The 25,358-nt window shown below is 31.4% G+C and overlaps 2 protein-coding genes across 3 annotated transcripts in view; one reads left to right on the forward strand and one right to left on the reverse strand.

Annotated features, from left to right (window-relative positions):
* Positions 1–8,098, reverse strand: part of LOC139512388 (DCC-interacting protein 13-alpha-like) — a 51,614-nt gene extending 43,516 nt beyond the window's left edge. For both annotated transcript variants that reach the window (XM_071300000.1, XM_071300008.1), the window contains exon 1: positions 7,926–8,098. In XM_071300000.1, coding sequence (XP_071156101.1) covers positions 7,926–7,979 — 54 coding nt within the window. In that variant the 5' untranslated portion in view covers positions 7,980–8,098. The remainder of the gene's footprint in view (positions 1–7,925) is intronic.
* Positions 8,099–8,259: 161 nt separating this feature from the next.
* On the forward strand, positions 8,260–24,080 carry LOC139512406 (26S proteasome non-ATPase regulatory subunit 6-like). The gene is made up of 8 exons (XM_071300018.1): positions 8,260–8,434; positions 11,710–11,915; positions 12,538–12,683; positions 15,788–16,007; positions 16,468–16,576; positions 19,837–20,005; positions 21,499–21,604; positions 23,908–24,080. The coding sequence occupies exons 1-8, from the start codon at positions 8,290–8,292 to the stop codon at positions 23,974–23,976; spliced, it is 1,170 nt and encodes a 389-aa protein (XP_071156119.1). The 5' UTR covers positions 8,260–8,289; the 3' UTR covers positions 23,977–24,080.
* The last annotated feature ends 1,278 nt before the right edge of the window (positions 24,081–25,358 follow it).

Below are 25,358 nucleotides of genomic sequence, written 5' to 3' on the forward strand. Positions count from 1 at the left end.
GTATTATTATCTGTACATTATGTAGTACTACATATTTGCTTAAATAATGAATGTCATTAAGTATACTATACTTCAAGTAGATATCAATTATATATGTCTGTATATATATTTATTATAAATGAATCATTGGAGGAAATACAAAGAAAGTCTGTATATGACACACAGATTGATTTTGTCACATCTGTTCAAATGTGTTGACTCGCTGTGATTACTTATTATTACAGAAGCTTAACATTATATATAATGGTTGATGAATTCTAAATCTGATAAGTACACTAAAAGATTGGATATAGAAATAAATACTGCTTTGAACAGCTACTTTTGAACATACATATAAAAAAGAAGATGTGGTATGATTGCCAATGAGGCAACTGTTCACAAGAGACCAAAATGACACAGACATTAACAACTATAGGTCACCGTACGGCCTTCAACAATGAGCAAGGCCCATACCGCATAGTCAGCTATAAAAGGCCCCGATATGACAATGTAAAACAATTCAAACGTGAAAACAAACGGCCTTATTTAAATAAAAAAAATAACAAAAACAAACGACAACCACTGAATTATAGGCTCCTGACTTGGGACAGGCACATACATAAATAATGTGGTGGGATTGGCTGTTATGCTGAATAGATATTCATGTATATTCAGAAATTGAAAATGTATTGCATGCATTTATCATTGCAATTTTGTCATTTGGGACTAAAATGCAATTCAATTTTTGCGATATTGAGAAAATTTCTGTTTCATTCATATAAAAAATAATCAAAATGCCAGTTCAAAATATTGTGATTATAACCCTGCTGAATTTTTTCGCAATAATAAAAACATCGCAATTATTCTGAATTTACAGTAAGTAAAACAAAATGGTATTATAAAAAAGACCAAGAGTGCTAGTCTTGTTGTGCTAAGCAAACCCCACTAGCATTGACAGAATCAGATGTCTAACAAACAAGAGTGAGTGAAGAAAAGTGCTTACACACTACAATTCATGATTGTTGAGCTACTGGAGAAATATAAAGTCTTTCTGTTCTGGATAGTTTTTGAGAAAAGTGTGACAAAAGATAACCATTGAGGACAGAATAGTTTCAAAGGAGCTAAGATAGGAAGTGCATAAGTACTATGCTTGACACATATTCCTATTCATAGGCAGTATATGGGGAGTCCAAATATCAGTTACATTACAAAACAAATAGCTAGTGCATTTCCAAATCTGCAGTAGATTGATTGATTGTTGGTTGCTTAATGTCCAGTCGCAAATATTTCATACATGTTTAGATCTGCTGTAGAAATTTTTTTTTTTAAAACTCAGACGGATTACTATAAATATACTTTCAGAGGAGTTTGAGATGAGAAAAAGTATGTTAAAATGGAAGGCAATGGAAGATTATTTGTTAGCCTTAGTCTGCTACATATAAACATATATGTAACATAATGGAAGATATCAAAATTAATGTTCCTCTACCATTAAATGTGTAGAACTTACTTTAAATAAAGCTAATGATAACAATGACCACTGCCCTTTCCTCGATCTTGATATCTATATCATAAACGGGAAGCTTAATACAAAAATTTATGATAAAAGAGATGATTTTTCATTTCCTATTGTTAATTATCCATTTTTAGATGGTGACGTTCCCTTGTCACCATCTTATGGTGTTTATATATCTCAACTTGTACGATTCGCTCGTGTATGTAACAATGTATTAGATTTTAGCGAGAGAAATTTATGTATTACTGAAAAATTATTACACCAGGGTTTTCGATATCACAAACTGGTCAAAACATTTACTAAATTTTATCACCGGTATAAGGAAATAATTCGTAAATATAACTCAACATGCAGACATCTTATACGTTCAGGTATTTCACATCCAAAATTTTATGGAAATATTCTTTATAAAGCACAAAAATGTCAGTATTCTCCTCAGAAACTAACAAAACCTTTAAATAGACTTATTAAAAGGGGATATAGTTACGATACTGTTGTCAGGTCATTAAAGATTGCATATTTTGGCTTTAACATTGATTCACTGATAGGGTCTTTGCATCGGAACTAAACACATTTATTTCTAAAAAAACAGTTGTTGGCATGACACGGGTTATGTTCTTCTCATATATTTTATGATAGTATGATACTAAACCCCTAACGGGAGGGATTGTACCTGATATTCATATGATGAAGACATAATCTTTCAATCAGTTTAATTGAGGTCTGGAGCTGGCATGTCAGTTAACTGCTAGTAGTCTGTTGTTATTTATGTATTATTGTCATTTTATTTATTTTCTTTTGTTACATCTTTTGACATCAGACTCGGACTTCTCTTGAACTGAATTTTAATGTGCGTATTGTTATTGTTTTACTTTTCTACATTGGCTAGAGGTATAAGGGGGAGGGTTGAGATCTCATAAACATGTTTAACCCCGCCGCAATTTTGCGCCTGTCCCAAGTCAGGAGCCTCTGGCCTTTGTTAGTCTTGTATGATTTTAAATTTTAGTTTCTTGTGTATAATTCGGAGTTTAGTATGACGTCCATTATCACTGTACTATTATGCATATTTTAGGGGCCAGCTGAAGGACACCTACGGGTGCGGGAATTCTCGCTACATTGAAGACCCATTGGTTGCCTTCGGCTGTTGTTTGCTCTATGGTCGGGTGGTTGTCGCTTTGACATATTCACCATTTCCTTTCTCAATTTTATTGACTATAGAAATGATACATAAAATCTGCACCTGAACATACACATATACATGTACATATGATACATTTTCTCTTATCAGAATCATATCAACACTATGTTGTATCTAAACTGTACTATCACTTGTATGATTGTTAAAAATAAAGAAATCAAAAGTATAATGTTCCTCTACCATTAAATGTATATGACTATAGAAATGATACATAAAATCTGCACCTGAACATACACATATACATGTATATATCATGCATATGATACATTTTCTCTTATCAGAATCATATCAACACTATGTTGTATCTAACTGTACTATCACTTGTAAGATTGTTAACACATTGTAGGGTCAATATTTAAGTTCACAGCAAGGTGTTTTACTTCTTAGCACAAAATTATTAAATGAATTCACTAACCATATATCTTTTTTGTCTGTTACTTATATAGGATTCAAATGTGTCTAAGATTCAGTAAAATAGCTTAAAACAATTGGTACAGATCTTTAAAAAGTTTTGAGAGCTAGAGGAAAGATTCCGATTAGAAAGGAATATACATATCATCTATTTTTACCTAAACAAAATAGGTAATTATTTATACTGCATTTTCCTTATTTGAGTTATCTCTTCTCATTTAGCCTGAAGTTGAAAACATTTTGTATTTGTAAAATCAGTTGTAATAATATCATGAATATTGCCCTATAACTTATAAGATGAGATAACTCGTAAAATCTAATTTTATGAAGGAATTATACAGTTGTGTTGGTTTCATAAATTTTTTTGTAGCAAGGGTAGAAGGACCCACTTTTTTCTTTCTATTTGCTGAAAATGCAATGTAATTTTAAAATTTTGATTGTTAAAGTTTCACACAAAATAGTTTTTTTTCTTTTTTCAACCTATAATCTTTACAAAATCTTATAATTTTGCATAAGCAACCTAAGCTTGAATAAACAGCTACATGTCCCATGTTTTGTATTATATTTTGAAAAATAGCTTGTTATAAACTACATTCTTTGCAAGGTATCAAAATCTTTTCCAAACAATTTTGGCCTACTTCGATTCGTCCAACTCTAGTCATGCTAGTTAGTAGAGTCTGTCAAGTCTATTCGACTGCCTGTATTTTGGAATAAACAAATATTGTTCATCTGCATAAAAATCAACTACTGTCCATGATGTTTATAAATAAAACAGAATTTTTTTTTCACTAACAAACTTTTTTTTTCTAAAATAATCATACAGGATTATGACTTTCCTTTCTGAAACATAATGTATTTTTATTTTATTTAATGCTCAGTAGATACTATTTTTTTTCAATTCCCTTATGATAGTCAACTTGATGGAAGATAAAATTGAGAATGAAAATGGGGAATGTGCCAAAGAGACAACAACCCGACCATAGAAAAAAACAACAGCAGAAGGTCACCAACAGGTCTTCAATGTAGCGAGAAATTCCTGCACCCGGAGACGTCCTTCAGCTGGCCCCTAAACAAATATATACTAGTTCAGTGATAATGAACGCCATACTAATTTCCAAATTGTACACAAGAAACTAAAATTAAAATAATACAAGACTAACAAAGGCCAGAGGCTCCTGACTTGGGACAGGCGCAAAAATGCGGCGGGGTTAAACATGTTTGTGAGATCTCAACCCTCCCCCTATACCTCTAGCCAATGTAGAAAAGTAAACGCATAACAATACGCACATTAAAATTAGAATTGACTTCGATTCGGAAAGGTTGCGAACATGCGCATAAACACTGATCTTTTAACTCGATTGAACCAGAGTTGGACAAATCGAAGTACATTGTAGGCCCTTAAGATTCTCAGAATGCATTATCTGAAAAGCACAGATTTCAAACTACAGCATGCCTTTGAAAGATTTTCTATACATGGTTCCCGAGTTTATCAGGAGTTAATCACAGACCCCTTTTACTGTGTTATGATTTTTTTCTCTGCTTTGGGCAAACAAAAATTATGACACTGACAAAAAACCATAACCACCACCCCTTGACGTTAAATTGTTGCTCCCCAAGAGACTTTTGTTTTGTTGCTGAATTCTCTAATAATAATAATTATTCTTCATTAAAAGAGGGTTACACAGTTAGAAATGCTTGGTAATCATAATTATTATCATATATTATAATTATGACATTTCACCAAATAAGGTCATGAATGTCTACATACTACATAGTTTTTAATCCTTTACTTAATGTTATATATATTGCCCAAAAGAACAGAGTCTTGCCATTTCTCAAAAGACAACCAAAGAACATGTATAGGGAGGAAGGTCAAGGAGAGACCTTGGTAACACAATATAGGGTAGTTATAAATATTAAGTGGTAAGAGTTAATAAAGAATGTTTAACATTGTGAAAATTATTGATACATCATTAACAGAAAAAAATGAAAGCAGTTCATGTTTAGCTACCTAACAGTAAATGTCAAAATTAATTGTCTCCATACATATGTACATAGTTCCTGACTTGTATTTATATTATAATGTTATATTTTTTCATTTCATTTGGATATCAAAAACTGAGTTATATCTTACATGAGCAATTGAAAGAGTAAACAGAGGGGAGATTATCTTAAAAGGGATCATAATACAACATCATTTGTTTCTTAAAAACAAACTTTAGAACGAAAACATAAATTTTTCAAGGATAAAAATGTACTTTATAGGCAAAGCATTGCTTTCTCTAAAAGATGGAATTGAGTCCAGAGAGAACATTGCAGAATGGAAATGTTTGATGTGCTGTGCTCATTGCGGTGTCAGTTATAGGAGAAGGCTGTCTTGAGCGGTTCCACCAAAAAAGTGACAGGCTACCTTAAACTTGACATGACCCAAAGAATTATGTCCAGTGCACATGTTTTGTCGATATTGTCAACCACACATTGTCAACTTTATAGTGTCGTTATTGTGTTTAAATTGTATCCTATCTACATGTTCAGAACCTTTGTGTTTACATTGTTCCCATTGAATATTCGTGATGTTAACAATGTCGTGCCAACATCCTGTTTATATTGTATGCAGAGTTCATACCTTTCTGTTTACATCTATCACATCGTATACATCGTAATGTTAACAATATCATGTTTATGTTGTATATAGACTCTATAACTTTCTGTTTACATCGTTATAACATTGAAAACATCATGATGTTGACGATATCGTTTTTAAATCGTCAACATCGTATAACTGTTGTGAACCAAGTCTATACCCTTATGTTTCCATCGTTCACATCATATACATCATGATGTTGACAATTTCGTGTCAACATTGTGTTTATGTTGTATTTAGAGTCTATTCCTTTATGTTTACATCGTTAACATAACAAAGTTGAAAATATCAAGTCAACATCGTGTTTATGTTGTATATCAACTATTTAACTTTCTGTTTACATCGTTAATAACGTTTACATCTTTAACATGGTTAACATCAGATAAATAATGTGTACCAAGACTATACATTTGTATTTACATCGTTCACATCGTATACATTGTCATGTTGACAATATTCACAAAAAAATGTTTATATTCATTAATATTATTCAATAAAGTCTGTAGATTGCATGTGTACAGTTTGCATTTTTATAGTTTTTTTTTAACAAAAACAAATCTTAAAAAAAGGTGATATTGTAGCTCTAAATTGACACAAAATAGTGTTAAAATCGTTTATATGGCAATGTAAACAATGTAAACACAAAATCTTTTTAACATTGTATACATCATGATGTTAACCATGTTAACTATGTCAACGATGTTGACACAACATCTTATTAACATTGTATACATTGCAATTTTAACGATGTAAACAAAATATAAGGGTTCAAACAATGTAAACGATGTGACACAACACCGTTTAAACATTGTGAACATCGCAATGAAAACAATGTGAACAGTATATATATTTTCCAGATTGTATACATCTTGATGTTAACGATGTCAACGATTTAAACAATATATAAGGGTTCATACAATGTAAACAATGTTGACTCAATATTGTGTTAACAATATTGTAGATATTGTGATGTCTACAATATTGAATTATCTTCGTGCACTGGACATGAATGGACCTAAAACTTAAAAGCACAAACTGGATGTGCAGATGTCAATGAAGTTGCCATTTTAAATAAACTATACAATGCATATATATACATGCAATATCTAATCTAATTTAGAATAAAATACTTTTTAAGCTACTCTATAATATATCACATAAATTGAAATGCATTTGAATGCCTCAGTGGTCTTGTGGTAATGTTTGCGTTGAGTGCTGGAGGCGTGGGGTCGAACTACGACCTAGCCAAACCAAAGACTTCTAAATTGTTATTAAATGCTGAGCTTCTCTTTTATGCACATAGCTTTAAGAATAAAAGACAAAGACTAGTTGGCTAGCAGTCATAATGAGGTATCTGGCTGGCGAGTACATTTCTTCTTGGGAGTTACCAATGTGAACTAGCATGATACAAAGTGGACTCAGCATTTCAGTTTAGTACCAAGTATAATATATATTAATATTATATTAACATGTTCTCAGCCAGAATATGTATTTAATTTGACGCTGGATGTTATTGCTAAGCAGTCTTCAAGATAACCTTTATAATCAATCTAAAGGTCCACAGCTGAATTTGACAAAAATTTAAGTAAGATTCTATTGGTCTATGTAGATGATTTTTACAGACCAACAGCATTTTTACAAGCCTGGGCTGGTGGGCCTGTGGTTGAGCTCGAAGACAGAGTTAAGCAGCCATCCACTATTAACATAATCCAAATGATTGACTTAACAATAACTCATTGTAACCATAGTCACAAAGTTCATTGTTTCTACGAATTACCATGATTAGTCACAGTTCACTTCACCGCCTGATCTGAAATTACGGCAATTAGTCCTTAAATGTAACAATAATTATTACTTATTGTTACGTTTTTAAAGTGAAATCAACATTACCTATAAGTACAGTAATACCTACTAGGCTACTTCATATTTTTTCTTCCAACTGAAAAACTCTATTTTATTTTTTTTTAGTTTTGAATTTTATGTGAACGCTCTACAGGCAGCATTACTTTGTCACATTTATGAATTGATACTTTCAGAAGAATTACAGCTTTCTGTGAAATGTAAACATGGTAAATAAAATCATGTAGTGAACTAATAAGTGAGATGTGTATTAGTGAATTACTGATTTTTAGCCTGTCAATGCCAAGGTCTACACCCACAAATCAATGCTTTTTTACCTGAGGACTGTCTTCCAGTACATCTTCCAAATGTAATTTTTCCATTCCTGGCATTCTGAACTACTTTTATGGACCTTTATCGTTTGTACAAGTGTCACCTCATTTGCTGTCAAATACTTTAGATTTGCAAAAATTTTGTCTGCTAAATTTCCAATATTTCACAGGCTCGGGCTAACTAACAATATTGGTTCCCACTTTAATACAAACGAAGGCATGATAAATTCAAAATTATCTAATAATGATGTATATTTATTTAATGTAAATTATCTACATAGGACAAAATTGGTACAATTGCTTATTTATTTCATATAAAACACCAAACAGATACTGTCACGCAGTAAATTGTATACTTCCGGTTGTCAACATGCCGGTGGAAAACTTAGAAGAAGAAGGGTTGGAGAAAAATCCAAATTATGAGCTAGCACAATGGAAATTCTTGTTACAAACACCTAAATACAAAAATGATAAAGAAATTAAAACAAAAATCCTCAAGTTTGCAGAGGAAAATAGTAAGAAAAACATATCATTTAGAGAAATTTTCATCAGTTATTTCTCAATTTTGCTTTGTCACTAAACCATTATTTTTAATTGTCAAGCTTATTTAGTCCAATTTGTATATTTTTTAAAGTGGATAGTGTTCCAATGAGTGTCTATCTTTATGCAACTAAGAAATTTAGTGACCTTATCATGTTTGTACTGAAAATGAAATGGAGAAATATTTTTTTTTTTGTGTGATTTCAATCAACACTAGTGTTATTGTTGACATTTTTATCAATGAATGGGAAATAATGTAGTATCTTAGTCTACCATAAGTGGTTGATCAATTTAAAGGTACAGTGGAGTACACAATGTGTCCGCACGGCCGGTGATATTGTGCATCACCTGATTTCAAATTTATTGTAGCAAAAATGTAGAACTGATTGCAGTACAAATAGATATAACAGATTCAAAATCCCTGATAATTGTGTCAGTTTATAGACCACCAAGTAAATCTGATATAAACTACTTTAAACAAATGTTATTAGAAATAAATAATTTAAAACTTAAGTTTAAAAATTCAACCTTTTGGATAAGTGGAGACCTTAATCTTCCTAATATAGATTGGCCATCAATGATAATAGAAGGCAAAATGTACCCGAAGGAATTAAATGAAACCTTCTTGGATACCCTTAACAATCCGGGCTTAGAGCAACTATCAGATTTTCCTACTAGGAAAGATAACATTTTAGACATCTTTTGTACAAACCAATTATCACTTATAACTAAAATTAAATCAATACCTGGAATATCGGATCACAACATAGTTTTTGTTGATGCCATTTGTAAACCTAAAAGGGCTACACAATGCCCCCACAAAATTTTCTTATGGAATAAGGTAGATTTAGATAAAAAAAATATTACCAAATCATTTATATCTGATTTGGTAAGCCAGACTACATTAGAACTTACTATAGATCAGTGGTGGATTAAGTTTAGAGATGGAATAATACTAATTATCAATGAAAATATACCAAGTAAAATGACAAAAACTAAATATACAGATCCTTGGGCAAACAAAGAAATTGATAATTTATGTAAAAAACAAAGACGAGCATTATAGTGACCCACAAACACAATCACAAACACAATCAAATATTTTAAATGAACAATTAAAAAGTGCATTTACCAGGGTTCTCCCCAGGATTTTTGGATAGCACCAGGGTAACGCGTGTCGAAATGATTTGTACAAAATGTCGTGTCGCGTTGCATCGCTTATTTTTTCTTCTTGTTAATTTTTGTGCCATTACCTTTTTGTCTTTTGTTTTGTTTACTGTGTTATGTAGACTTTGGGTAAAAAAATACTGGTAAAAAAAAAAGTAAATCAAACAGTTTGTATACTTTAATATCTTTTAAGAATAAATAACAGAAAGCACTTTTAGTTTTTAAACTACATGTAGTCACTTTTTATACTTTGATCAAGCCAATTTTGTCCTGATACTTGTAGTTACACTACACATTCCCCATTTTTGTTAGATTACACCATAAAAATTAACTTTAAACAAGATTAAATTTTAATGCAGAACCTTTAATGAATTAAATACTATTTTCCATAGCTTTAGACATGATTCTTTTAGACATCAATAAAATTATTATTAGAATCATTGTGTTATTTCATGATAGACATGAAAAGTATACTTATATTATCTATGTGGACACTCGTGAAAGTTATCATGTCTAGCTGAGTTCCAATCTTTGTAAAAAAAAAAAAAATCTTTTTTAAAAATTGAACTTCTTTAATACTATACAGCTATATATCAAATGGAAGTTTTAGTCAATCTTGTTTGAATATACAGCCCTATCTCAGTCGGTAGATATAAAATAGGATATACTACATATTTAATATAATATGTCTGTGCTTTAATTAAAGTATGATTGTCAAAAATAATTTGCAATATATTTTTGTTGGTATGTTCAAAGAAAGTTTTTATCCTTGAGGTAACATCCTTATATAATTTTGCATTCAATTTGTACTTTATTTCTATTTCAAATGATGGATAATATTTTAGGAGCACATTTTTGTAATAAGCTAAATCAGGGGAAGTAACTCACATATTTTATACGCAAATCATTTACGACCAAAGGCTGGAGTAATAGAGTTAATTAATAAATGTCTGCTTGTCCCTCAAAAGTCTCATTAGTCTGTGATCATTAAGTTATGATCTCTTAATTAATTAAAACACAAGAATCATGTCTATCGATTAAATCCAATCAAAATTATCATCAAGGTTAACCTCAAAAGGTAAATCGATCACGTGGTGTAAACAATCTTCGTTGTCAGAACTGGTTTGAACTGGTCAATTTTCATCTGAAGACTCTTAAATTTAATACCCCACGGAAAGGTTTACCAATTTATGATTTTTTTTACCGAAAATTTTAGCACAACGGTGAAAAATTATACATCGCGGCAAGAACGATACCACCACGGTAGAAAATTATACATCGCGGGCCCGCAGGTCCTTTAAGGGCCTGGGGAGAACACTGTTTACTAAGGAAAACAACAACCCGACCAAAGAGCTGAAGGCCACCAAATGGTCTTTAATGCAGCGAGAAACTCTCATACATGGAGGCTTGCTTCAATTGACCCCTAAACAAAAGTTACTAGTTCAGTGATTACGAACTTCATAGTCATACTAAACTTAAGTTAGAACAAGGATTTGTATAGTAAGACTAACTATACAAAATTTACTAAGTAAATTTCAGGATTTCTTTGCATATTTAGACAGAAACATAAATTCCAGACAAAAAATAAAAACTGATATTTTCCATAGGTATGGGTTCTAACCTTTCCACTCAAATTTCCAGACATATCGACAACATCATGAAAAAAAATCCAGTGTTTTTAAGTAGTGTTATTTTAATCTCTAGCAGTGTATGTATTAAACAACAGTCCGACCATGTCCATAGCAATATGCCATAGACCTCCAGCATTGCCACCAATCATCAAAATAAGATTTTCATTTGCCTTTGCAAAACCAAATAATAATTGTATACAAGATACTCAACTAATTAGCTTCTTGTTCAACCTGTCACCAGGATTATTACTCAACAAAGTATTTATTAATAAAAAAACTTGAATGTTTAAAGTTTTAACACCTGGCTTTATTTGTTAGGAAAATATTTTTTGAAGTTTCTAATATTTTTTCATTAAATCGACAATGTTAAGATACACAATTTGCATAATATTTTGAAAACTAATAACCAAAGAGTGATCGAGTTGTAAAGATAATAATGTTATTATTTATAGATATGGCACCATATTATGAGGAGGTTTGTAAAGAGTTCGGCTGGCCATGTGATTCTGGTCTGGTAAAGAAAATGAAAGATTCAAACACAGCAGAATTAAAAAGACTGGATGATGCTATTGAAGATGCTGAGAAAAACCTTGGAGAATCTGAAATTAGGGAATTTATGTTGAAAAAGGCAGAATATTTGTGTAAAATTGGAGACAAGGTACGTATGCATGCACATTTTTATATATAAATGTTTGACATCATGTTACATGTACCTTACATTTTATACAAAATTTAAAATGTAAATCAAATGTTGGATGGTGAGTCAATTAAGCATATTAACAACTTTTGAATGATTGATGTTCATTTCTATTAAAAATTTATAGGTATAATGTACATGATGCCAGGCAAGGATTTCCTGAATATTCACAGAAGTAAAAATTCACTCAAGAATTCCTATTGATTGGTCATTTGTAGATATACAAAGTAGTACATGTGAAACTAATTGACATTCAGAATTTGTGCTTGAGAATGGATAAATCGTCAGATTTTAGTTTTAAATTAACCTGACAAGCTCATATAAATTAAAGAGCGAGTAACTATTCTGAAAGAACAAACAATCTATGTAAAGAAGAGCTTTTGACAAGATATTTGTAATTAAATTTTAAAATTTGTAAATGAAGAAAATTGACAAGAGCTGGATTTGAAATTTGATATTTACAGAATACTCATAAATAATTCATCTACACTTACTACATATATAACATGTACATGATCATGATGATGTTTAAAGGAGAGAAGAAAATAAACGATAATAATTTTGAATAATTTAATGTTAATAGGAAGCATCTTTAGCACAGTTCAGAAAGACACAAGAAAAAACTGTCACACTTGGATACAGACTTGATTTGGTTTTTCATTTGATCAGAATAGGATTATATTATATGGATCATGATCTCATCACAAGGAATCTAGAAAAAGCACAAACGTTTGTATTTTAAAGTGTTTTCATTTTAATATGTAGTTTTTGTAATCTTTATTTATTTAACGCTTAGATAGAATCCAATTTAATTATTAAAAAATCAGAATTTAGTAAGAAATCCTGTTGATAATTTTAAAATGTATATGACTTTTAAACTAGTAATAAACGTTAGAAAGAATTAAATCTGCAGCTTACAGTCTAGATGAGTTTGAACTGAGCTGCCATTATGCCATTAACCAAAGATGGGTTTTTTTGGTTTTTTTTAAGAATTGTATGTTGAGCCTATAAAACATGTGAAAGAAGTTCCATAATATATAACTAAATATTTAAGGTCAGATTGAGAATTATTTGATAGTAAACATCATGTCCAACTGTGAAGTCAGGTCCTCAGTTAGAGTCAGCAGTTCTGTATTTTAAGTATTTTGACAAAATATTAATATTGGGAGCATGGTGACAGACATAGGTCTAATAAGTAGGCATAACAATTGCAGCTACTCATGCTTGTTTTCAATCAAGAAGCACTTAAAATCCAACTTATTGTGGAAACAGATTAAATAAATAATTTTAATAATTGATTTACATAAATATTTTACATACTCAATACATTCCTGGACACAAACTTGTTTCATATGGTATCTTTTATTGCTATAAAAAGTATGTGAGTAGGTTGGTTTTTTCAAATAAATGAAACACACATACACATTGTTTATAAAAGAATCAATTAATCATTGAAAATTTTAATCAGAAAAGATGATAACAATACTGTAAAACATTTGTTAAATTACAGTAGGTGGAATCATACTTCCTTTAATAAATCTTAACTGACATTTAAGGGGACTCCTGGGTATAAATCAATTATTTTTTCTAATATAGGATTTCTCTATATTTTTTAATAAATGAACTTTATCATATACTTAAAGAAAAATGAAATAAAAAAATGGGGTCACCGTTCATTTAAGCTCACAATATGCCTCTGGATGTTAATGTCCTTTTTTTCTGTTGAACTAATAGGAGAAATAGAGGTAATATCGAAATAAAAAAATAACCTAATTACAGAAATCGCTTAAATTTTACAATTATTTAGTTTATGTACAGCTTACACGAAAACATAATAAAAAATATAGGTCACCGACAGGGCTTCCAAAACGGTCATATATTCCGGTCATTTGTATAATGTCCGGTAAAAGTCCGGCTGGGCAAAGCATGAAACGGTCATATACTTTTTTTATTTTTCAAGGCTTTTTCGGTCATTTTTACGTAATGCACGATCTTTTTGACCCAATCTTTTGCCTTTAACATCAACACATTTCCGGTCATAAATGTGACATGATGATTAATTACTATCAAAACAACACCTACTTCAATACTTTCTAATTTTAATCAAGGCTAATTAGTAGTTGAACAGCTGAAATCTACCTGTTCAGGTGACAGGTGATCTATGTTCAGTACCGGACATCGTATAAATTGATCGGTTTAATTACAATTATTTTCTTACATTTCAGCGGTTTGTATCTAATTGATTTCGTTCAAAAGATTAAAATTATTAGAAATTAGTTTATCAACATGGTTTGATGAAAAAGGTTTTAAATAAAAAATCGTCAGAACTATGTCGTATGAACTAGAACACGTGTGCGCATGTGCATAGGTGGGAAATTTAATAATGCATCCTACATTTCTTCAAAAATGCTAAAATTATCAATGATACCTGTATCTTACGTTCAATTCAAGTATTTTGTTGAAGAAATAACGTGGAAAGAGCTTCTTCTCTCAGTCGTGCTTTGTAAAATTACACGGATTTTACGTATCCGTTTATGGTCCATGTTTTACCATTGTCAAGTCAACATCCGGTTGAAAACGAAAGTAAAGTTTTTGACAATGTCATTTTGCACAAATAAAAAGTCTATGGCAGATATGAGCACGCTGATGTGCACACTTTGAATGATGCACTACCAATTTAACAGTAACATCCTAACATCAAATTCATATCATATCAAAGTAAAGTTTGAAATCGTCTTTTTTTTAAAATGTAATGTCAATCATTGGAATGGCCATCTGATTACCATAATTGCCTTTTGTGACTAAGTCTTAATCCTTTCGCCGATGAGTCCCGGTTTACCGGGATTCACGCTTCAGACAGCTGACGATGAGTCCCGTTTTACCGGGATCGGAATACCTCTTTTATATTTCCCGCTCAAAACAGTGCAAACATGAGTTATCTTTCTTTGATGAATTCCTGGATGAAAGTGTAAACATGGCGCTTCCGTTTGTTGAAAACCGTGTCAAAATCAGACGAAATTTACGAAATTTACAAGAATTTGAAATGAGGGAACAATTTTTTTGAAAGAATATGGAAGAATTGAAGCCAAACTAGTATACTTTTTTGACATAAAATGTCGTTTTATATACAAAACACTTGGAATGGACATCGTTCAGTGTGAGGAATTTGTACAGCCTCATAAAATTTTTCAAAATTTTGCCGTTTTGGGTTAAAAAATTATGATTTGGGGTCTTAGAGCAGAATTTTGAGAATTTCACCTAGATAATGCCGAAAATTTGAAAATTTGAATATTTTATGAAGAAAAAATTATCAAAACATGAACAAAACTGTGAACATGGTTTAAGTGAATGAAATAAATACACAAATAACTATAAACAAGTTTTTATTGACATTTATTATGAAGGTCTCCCACTTGAGTAAAAGTAGCCAGGGAAGCCATCGTCTCAGAGTAGCTTCTGTCTGGGCAGCAATCGGTGAAAGGGTTAAGGGATTAAAATCGGGATCAGATATGAAATGTCCGGCTAGCTCAAACATATTTTGGAAGCCCTGGTCACTGATGAGTTAAAAAAGACATTTCAAATTTAATGCCAAAAAATGGTATTTTTGCACCAAAGGGAGATAATTTGGAGCTTTTTCAATGATGTAAACATTTTAAAAGTCATCTGGGGCCAAACCGAATCGATTTTTTGGGTTGATTTTTTTTACCATATCATAAAGTAATAACTAATAGTGTAATAAATAAAATTTGTAATGAAAAAATAAAGGTTCAATTTTTTGCTGAAATTTTTGTACCCACGAGCCACCTTAATGTATTAAATATTCTATTTTTTAGCTTGATAGACGAAGGTGGTGACTGGGATAGAAGAAACAGATTAAAAGTATACAGAGGAATGTATTGTATGTCTATAAGGGACTTTAAAAAAGCTGCCGGTTTATTTCTGGACACTGTTGCAACCTTTACATCTTATGAATTAATGGACTATCCTTCATTTGTAACATATACAGTAATCTGCAGCATGATTGCCTTGGACCGACCAGATCTAAGAGAAAAGGTAGCATTCTACTCTGCTTGAAGAGACATATTTTTATTAGTATAATTATGTGGAATTCATCAATGATCTGATATTAAAAAGCATGCAGAAAATAAAATGTTTTCAATAATTCTAACAAAATTAAAATGACTTGAACTCTTAGATAAAGGGAACCATCTCAGGGGGGGAGGGGTTTATAGTCGTGTACTTATCTCTAGCATTGGATGGTTATGATTTGACCCTTCACCAGTTCAAAAGAATTACTTTGAAGTTAGTAATGCTTAATCTTTTTTAAAAGTTTTAAAGGAATACTATTTAATAATACGAAATAGCAATGTTGTGGAATATTACATTTTTTTTAAAGAAAATATAGATTTATTGTAATAATAGAAAAATTGTCAATGAAGAAAACTCTTGACATGAATATGCTTCTTCTTATTTTGTTTATTCCATGTAATCACATTATATTCTTGACTTTCAGGTTGTAAAGGGATCAGAGATTTTAGAAGTATTACATGGTTTACCTAAAATTAGAAGATATCTATCCTCAATGTATGACTGCCATTATTCAGATTTTTTCAGGTTATTAGGTAAGGTAATATAAATATAAAAAAATAATAAAGATATTCGCTAAAACTTTATAATATCATGAATATTAAGATAACACCTTTGAAGGTCATTTTCTATAATACTCATTGACAACATCTGCATTTTGGAATTTTATTCTTTTCATTTTTCATTAAAATGTTTGGATTATCTTGAGAATCAGTTGGAATAGGAACTGATTTCTTAATGTCCTTCCTTTTTGCAGATTCAGATTTGTATCAATACATCTTTATCCTTTGAGAACATTTTCAATTGCATTCACTGCACAAAATATATGATAAGAAACCAAAACAAACAAATCTACACAACACATCACCATGCAGGGGCGGATCCAGCCATTTTAAAAGGGGGGGGTTCCTAACCCAGGACAAAGGGGGGGGGGTTCCAATCACATGTTCCAATTCAAATACATTGATCGTCCAAAAAAAAGGTGGGGTTCCAACCCCCGGAACCCCCCCTCTGGATCCGCGCCTGACCATGTGCCTAAATGAAACCTTTCTTGGTAGAAAAAACAAATAATGAACCAAAACAATCCAAAATATAAAAAACAAGAATGTGTCCACAGTACACGGATGCCCCACTCGCACTATCATTTTCTATGTTTAGTGGAACGTGAAATTGGAATAAATTCTCTAATTTGGCATTAAAATTAGAATGATCTTATCAAAGGGAACATGTATACTAAGTTTCAAGTTGATTGGACCTCTACTTTATCAAAAACTACCTTGACCAAAAACTTTAACCTGAAATTTGCACTATCATTTTCTATGTTCAGTGAACCGTAAAATTGGGGTCAAAACTATAATTTGGCATTTAAATTAGAAAGATCATATCATAGGGCACATGTATACTAAGTTTCAAGTTGATTGGACTTCAACTTCATCAAAAACTACCTTGACCAAAAACTTTAACCTGAAATTTGCACTATCATTTTCTATGTTCAGTGAACCGTAAAATTGGGGTCAAAACTATAATTTGGCATTTAAATTAGAAAGATCATATCATAGGGCACATGTATACTAAGTTTCAAGTTGATTGGACTTCAACTTCATCAAAAACTACCTTGACCAAAAACTTTAACCTGAAGCGGGACAGACGGACGAACGAACGAACGAACGAACAGACGGACGGACGAACGGACGCACAGACCAGAAAACATAATGCCCCTCTACTATCGTAGGTGGGGCATAAAAACAAGAATGTGTCCACAGTACACGGATGCCCCACTCGCACTATCATTTTCTATGTTTAGTGGAACGTGAAATTGGAATAAATTCTCTAATTTGGCATTAAAATTAGAATGATCTTATCAAAGGGAACATGTATACTAAGTTTCAAGTTGATTGGACCTCTACTTTATCAAAAACTACCTTGACCAAAAACTTTAACCTGAAATTTGCACTATCATTTTCTATGTTCAGTGAACCGTAAAATTGGGGTCAAAACTATAATTTGGCATTTAAATTAGAAAGATCATATCATAGGGCACATGTATACTAAGTTTCAAGTTGATTGGACTTCAACTTCATCAAAAACTACCTTGACCAAAAACTTTAACCTGAAGCGGGACAGACGGACGAACGAACGAACGAACGAACAGACGGACGGACGAACGGACGCACAGACCAGAAAACATAATGCCCCTCTACTATCGTAGGTGGGGCATAAAAACAAGAATGTGTCCACAGTACACGGATGCCCCACTCGCACTATCATTTTCTATGTTTAGTGGAACGTGAAATTGGAATAAATTCTCTAATTTGGCATTAAAATTAGAATGATCTTATCAAAGGGAACATGTATACTAAGTTTCAAGTTGATTGGACCTCTACTTTATCAAAAACTACCTTGACCAAAAACTTTAACCTGAAATTTGCACTATCATTTTCTATGTTCAGTGAACCGTAAAATTGGGGTCAAAACTATAATTTGGCATTTAAATTAGAAAGATCATATCATAGGGCACATGTATACTAAGTTTCAAGTTGATTGGACTTCAACTTCATCAAAAACTACCTTGACCAAAAACTTTAACCTGAAATTTGCACTATCATTTTCTATGTTCAGTGAACCGTAAAATTGGGGTCAAAACTATAATTTGGCATTTAAATTAGAAAGATCATATCATAGGGCACATGTATACTAAGTTTCAAGTTGATTGGACTTCAACTTCATCAAAAACTACCTTGACCAAAAACTTTAACCTGAAGCGGGACAGACGGACGAACGAACGAACGAACGAACAGACGGACGGACGAACGGACGCACAGACCAGAAAACATAATGCCCCTCTACTATCGTAGGTGGGGCATAAAAATCACAGATTTATTGCAATACCATTTCCAATGTAAGCAGATGCTTACTACTTACTAGATTAACTATGATTCAACCCAACAACTTATCATTCATTAATTTAATGTATCACAATATACTAGATTTCAAAAAAAATATTTCAACAAAAATGGCTTAGGCTTTACTATATTGAATCCATGACCAACAGAATAAACCAATTGAATGTGACAATATAAAGATTAAAAAAACAAATTTGTCCAATTTACCTTCCCATGTATGCCCCACCTACGATAGTAGAGGGGCATTATGTTTTCTGGTCTGTGCTTCCGTTCGTCCGTCCGTCTGTCTGTCTGTTCGTTCGTCCGTCTGTCCCGCTTCAGGTTAAAGTTTTTGGTCAAGGTAGTTTTTGATGAAGTTGAAGTCCAATCAACTTGAAACTTAGTACACATGTTCCTTATGATATGATTTTTCTAATTTTAAAGCCAAATTAAACTTTTGACCCCAATTTCACGGTTCACTGAACATAGAAAATGAAAGTGCGAGTTTCAGGTTAAAGTTTTTGGTCAAGGTAGTTTTTGATGAAGTTGAAGCCCAATCAACTTGAAACTTAGTTCACATGTTCCCTATGATATTATCTTTCTAATTTTAATGCCTAATTATATTTTTTACCCAATTTCACGGTCCATTGAACATGGAAAATGATAGTGCGAGTGGGGCATCCGTGTACTTTGGACACATTCTTGTTTTTCTGCTTCTTTTATGAATGGAGGAAGATGCAGAAGCCGCCGAAAGACATGAATAATAGAGATGAAAAGAGAATACTCAATAGGGCAATGGCATATTTTTTTTATAAATGAAAATATGAAATCTCCCAGAAACAACATTAGATTCTTATCCTGTAAATGACATATGGTATAAGAATAACATCTATATTTAATTTTGAAAATTTCAGCTGAAGTAGAAGACATAATGAAATATGACAGATTGTTAGCTCCACATTATAAGTACTATGCCAGAGAAATGAGAATAATGACATATACACAATTATTGGAATCATATAGAAGTTTAACATTACAGTATATGGCTACAGCGTTTGGTGTTACTATCGAATTTGTTGATCAGTAAGTAAAAACAGTCAGTCATTTCGTACAATTGACAATTGTACCATGTTTAAGATTGGAAAGGAGTAAGTTCGGTAAGGGCCATATTTGGCCCCAATTATAAAGTCCATAGTTACAAGACAATAAATGTTTTAAGTTGCCGTAAAGACATGAGAGAAAGTTGAACAGAACTATTTTTGTCAAAGTTTTATTCTAACACGCTGATTTTTACATCCCAAAAAGGTCAACATAAGGGAGTTTTGTGAAATTTGACAACATCAGCTGGATTTCAACCAAATAAAGGACCAGGAAACATAGAGCGCAGGCGTCGACAAGCTTAATATTCAAATGAGACATGTGAAATGTCTTCACAAACATTATTCTAAAAGATCTTTGTTGTCGACGTATGCGGTCTATGTTTCCTGTCAAATAATCTATGGAAATTTATCTATTTTCATTGATTTTTTTGTGAAAAATCAATATGAGTACAACTTGTGACGTCATAATGAAACGCAGAAACGTAAAATTTTCAACAAAATGGCTTATATCCTATCTAGTCAATGTTTTAGCTATAATTTATCGTGATTTTGGTCAATAAATCCGAATTTGAAATTTACGTTAAAAAAGGGGGCCATTTTAGGACCTTATCGAACATACTCCTTTATCTTGACAATAATTCTTTTTGTACAGAAAATAACTACTTCAACAATATTTATTTAGTATTCCCACACATAAGGCAGTTAATAGGATTAGCATGTTCAAAATAGAACAACATCTTTATTTACAACAGCTAATTACTCTACATGCCTACAATAACTATCTTCCCACTTACCATTTGAGACTAAACATTGAACTTCACCTTAATGTCTCTTATTTTTGCTAACTTCTTTCAAACAATTAATTGTATTTATGGTCTACATTGTAAACAAGGCTAAGACTATACAAACTCCTATGATAACTAATTATGTTGATGGTTGGTTTTAAAACGGAAGCATTTCAGCTTTGCATAATTTATCTAGCAGGTTGTCCATTGAACAATGAAATCTTTATAGATTGTTGATTCTTAATAAACATCCCAATATGTATGTGCCTGTCCAAAGTCAGGAGCCTGTAATTCAGGGGTTGTCATTTGTTTATGTGTTACATACTTGTTTTTCCTTCATTTTTTGTACATAAATAAGGCCGTTAGTTTTCTCGTTTGAATTGTTTTACATTATCATTTCGGGGTCTTTTATAGCTGACTATGCGGTATGGGCTTTGCTCATTGTTGAAGGCCGTACGGTGACCTATAGTTGTTAATTTCTGTGTCATTTAAGTCTCTTGTGGAGAGTTGTCTCACTGGCAATCATACCACATCAACTTTTTTAATATCATACAATATATACAATTTAAAGTCCTTTTCCCCTTATCTTTGCTGTTTCTGACAGTATCCAACTAAAATATTTTTTATAAATTTTCAGAAGTTATTTGCTTTTAGAGAATTGTTCATTTATCAAAACATTTTTGCTTTGTAGGGAATTATCTAGGTTTATTGCAGCAGGCCGACTCCATTGTAAAATTGACAAAGTAAAAGGCATTGTTGAGACTAACAGACCTGACAGTAAAAACTGGCAATACCAGGTAAGATTTTATATCAGCCTTTGTAACAAGAAATGAACACAGATTGGCATGTTTAACTTTACTGCTATACCAAAAAGGGAGATAAATTTTTCAGTATTTTATACATAAACGTAATAAAACTTACTTTTACTGCAAATTTCTATAATGAAACCAGTTGCCTACAAGAGGAGGACTGAATACAATAAATTAATATAAGTATACAATGTGCATCACAAGAAATTAGGCATTAAAAAATAGAATTACCTTCATATTGTATTGGAAATTTGAGGATATTTTTGTTGATATAACATTCTCTGACAGTGAAACTCTTGTTGAAAGTCCCCTCCTCTTTCAATTTATAACAGTCTGATAATTAATTAATTTTTAGGATTAGTCAATTTCTTCCCTTACACCTTCTGTTATTTGTTATATATATGTTACAGTAAATAGGTGAAATTAGGAATTACATGTAATTACTAAAATTTAGGAATTACAGGTAAATCCCGATGCACTTCATGCACTTAGTTAATACAAGTAATTCCTTAAACGGCCCAGTTATTACCAGTAATTACTAAATTTAAAATGAATATTTACACCTATTTACTGACTGCTAACACAACCATAACTTTTGATCACCTGACCATAATACAACATTGTTTTAGCTGTGTAATACTAACTAGAAGATCAGTTAGTACACTTAAAATTTTGAATGGTTGATATGTATAAAAAATATCTTTCAAATATTTGGTTAAATCAGAGTAACTTTAGTTTTAATCCAAAATGGTTTAAGTTGAGCATTATAATACAGATAATTTTTGACCAACTTCAGCAGACATGGAAATCAGAAATGGAAAATTCTCCCAAAGCATTATGTCTTAACTTTTTAAAGAACTCTTTGAATATGAAGAATATTTAGTCTTATTACCTTATAAAGATAAGATAACGTTATGTAGGTTAAGAACTGGAATGAACTGTTATGTGCATTAGCTTCGAGATATATAAAAAAATATCTTTTTTTTGTTGTTAAATCATTTATAAAAATGATATTGTAAAATTATAATTCACTGTTAGCAGCCATTCTGGTTTTATTTTGTTAAATTAGCTGAGAAACAAGGTTGATGAGTTGTGCACTTGCAAGTGAATATTTGAACCTCATTGAATACATATTCATGTGACCTTCAAATCAACCCCTAGCTGGAGATGGGTTATCGATGTATTAAGCTATTAAAATTGTAAGGGTTTTTGCAGAACAAATACATGTAGTCTCGGTTACTTTTGCTGTTAATCGCAGGCTCAACAAAAATGAGGAAAAAATATTAAAATTTTCCTCTAGATACTATCTGTTGACTAGTACTGTAAGAAGCTTCAGTCAAAATTGGGTAAAAATCCAGGATGGTTAATAAAATCTAATGTTTTAAAAACTTTAACTACAGAGTGTATGTAATGTTAACTGGGACAAAACTAGTCCATTTATAAGTAATATATACGAAAAAAAGGATTTTTTTCAAACTTTACTTTTGGATATTATTTTATGATCATAAACATTTAGCTTCTGTCCAAGTTCATGAAGTTTGGTAGAAATCCAGGATATTTGGAGAAAGTTTTTTTTAAAGTTTTGAGCCACAGTGCATGATGGAGATTTTAGTTTGATTTTGGATAGATATCATTGTCTTGCATACATATATTTACGGAGTTTCAAAACCTATAAAACAACCATTTTCCAGTTTCAATTCACAAACACTAAAGAGTATGCACTTTTGATGTGCATTATATTCCTACATCCTTAAGTTAGCGCCGTTAAAATCCCTACCCCTTTACTTTCTTATTTGATATCTTGAATTATGTTTTTAATTTTAAAACAAAAACATCAAGTTAGTAAATAGCTGTAAAAATGACCAAAAAAATCAGTGATTACCAGTAATCACTGAAACAACTAGTAAATACATGTAATTACTAAATTGGCTAGTAATTACAGGTATTTACTGAAGTGTTTAGTAATTACATGTAATTCCTAATTTCACCTATTTACTGTAACATATACCATTGTGCAAAATATACAAAACATATATCTAAAGTCAAATGAAAAACTATGGTAACTCTGACATGCTTGAGTCATATTTGTTCAGGTTTGCTTCAAAATTCTGTATCTGCAATCTATTTAATATTTGGATATATTATTTCTAGAAAGATTTGTAAGCACTAATTTATATGGTACTAGGCAAAAGAATTGTGACATTTGAACAATGTTATAAATAAAATGAATTAACTATTACTAATTTTAATCAGTTATGTACTTTCTTATTAATAAAATCTTTTCTTTTCAGGCTACTATAAAACAGGGAGACATTTTACTGAACCGAGTACAGAAACTGAGTCGTGTTATCAACATATAAAGGAACAAAGTGCTAGACTATATATATACACGTATTTAATTTCATTGCTGTTAGCTATTCATTTCAAGTAAACATGTTGATTAATAAAACTCTTTTTTGTAATATTTTTGTTTTCTAGCCTCATTTTACAAAAGACTATGAATTGAAGGGTAAACATTTTTTGATACAGTAATTGAAGATATCTGTAATTTCTTCATCAAAACTTTATTCGTGATTTATACCACTGTTATTTCAATATATCAAAGACAAACAAACACACAGTTACAGGGCAATCTCAAATTTAAAAATATAAAATAGGTCTCTTTATTTATATCATCTTAATGTAAACAAACCAATGTCTAGTCTGGACCTGCATTGTTGCATGCAATTGATACTGGAGCTTAACTCATCATTCCAATACCGTCCAAATACTTAACTTTTGTTATTCTAATTTTCCTTGTACAAGAAATGTTGTAAAACTTCAAAATGGCTACAAAGCAGATGTAAGAATTGCTTATAAAAAAGATGTGGAATAATTGCCAATGAGACAACTCTCCACAAGAGACCAAAGACACAGAAATTCACAACTATATGTCACTATACCGCCTTCAACAATGAGCAAAGCCCATACTGCATAGTCAGCTATAGAAGGCCTCAAAATTAGAAATGTACAACAAATCGAACAAACTAATGGCCTATTAAGATTAATGTACAAAAAAAGAATGAAAAAAATATGTAACAAACGACAACCACTGAATTACAGGCTCCTAACTTGGAACAGGCACATACATACAGAATGTGGCAGGGTTAAACATGTTACTCGTTATAACTCCACATTATCAAGCTGTAAACAAAATTTTAAAGTATTGCCCTTCATAGAAGTCCAGAAAACTTTGACAAAGGAGTAGGTCCGGTAAGGGCCAATTTTTGCCTCAAATTTCAAGTTCATCTAACAAAAGATTTTGGACACTTTTTACACTTAAGGGTCTATTTCAATTGATTCAATTAGTTTATGTGAAAGATTTTAACTGATTTAGTCATTAAAAACGCTCTGATTCAAGCTTAAATATGAAAAACCTATCAAATATATGCCAAAAAACATCACTTTTCAGATGGTTTTTGTCAAAAATGAAAGTGGCCGCATCCGTGTTCATCCTCAACCTTTAAATATGTTATGTATTACCATCAAATACCACTTACATTTCAATATTATGAATGAACACGAATGCGGCCACTTTCATTTAAGATGGAAACCGTCTAAAATTTAACTAAAATGCTAAAATTGTGAAGATTTCAGTAATTTAGCATGACTTAATGATGCTAGTACCCGATATATGTGCATTGTATTGTCAAAAACAGCCCATATTTATGTAGCAGAAGCATTATACTTTCCAGTAAATAGC

The sequence above is a fragment of the Mytilus edulis genome, chromosome 1 (assembly GCF_963676685.1).
Source record: "Mytilus edulis chromosome 1, xbMytEdul2.2, whole genome shotgun sequence".
NCBI classification, from domain to species: Eukaryota; Metazoa; Mollusca; class Bivalvia; order Mytilida; family Mytilidae; genus Mytilus; species Mytilus edulis.

Bases quoted from the DNA above. Each gene is read 5' to 3' on its own strand.
- LOC139512406 (XM_071300018.1), top strand. From the start codon at position 8,290: ATGCCGGTGGAAAACTTAGAAGAAGAAGGGTTGGAGAAAAATCCAAAT. The intron at 8,435-11,709 runs GTAAGAAAAACA...TATTATTTATAG, and splicing joins CAAGTTTGCAGAGGAAAATA to ATATGGCACCATATTATGAG. The intron at 21,605-23,907 runs GTAAGATTTTAT...TTTTCTTTTCAG, and splicing joins GTAAAAACTGGCAATACCAG to GCTACTATAAAACAGGGAGA.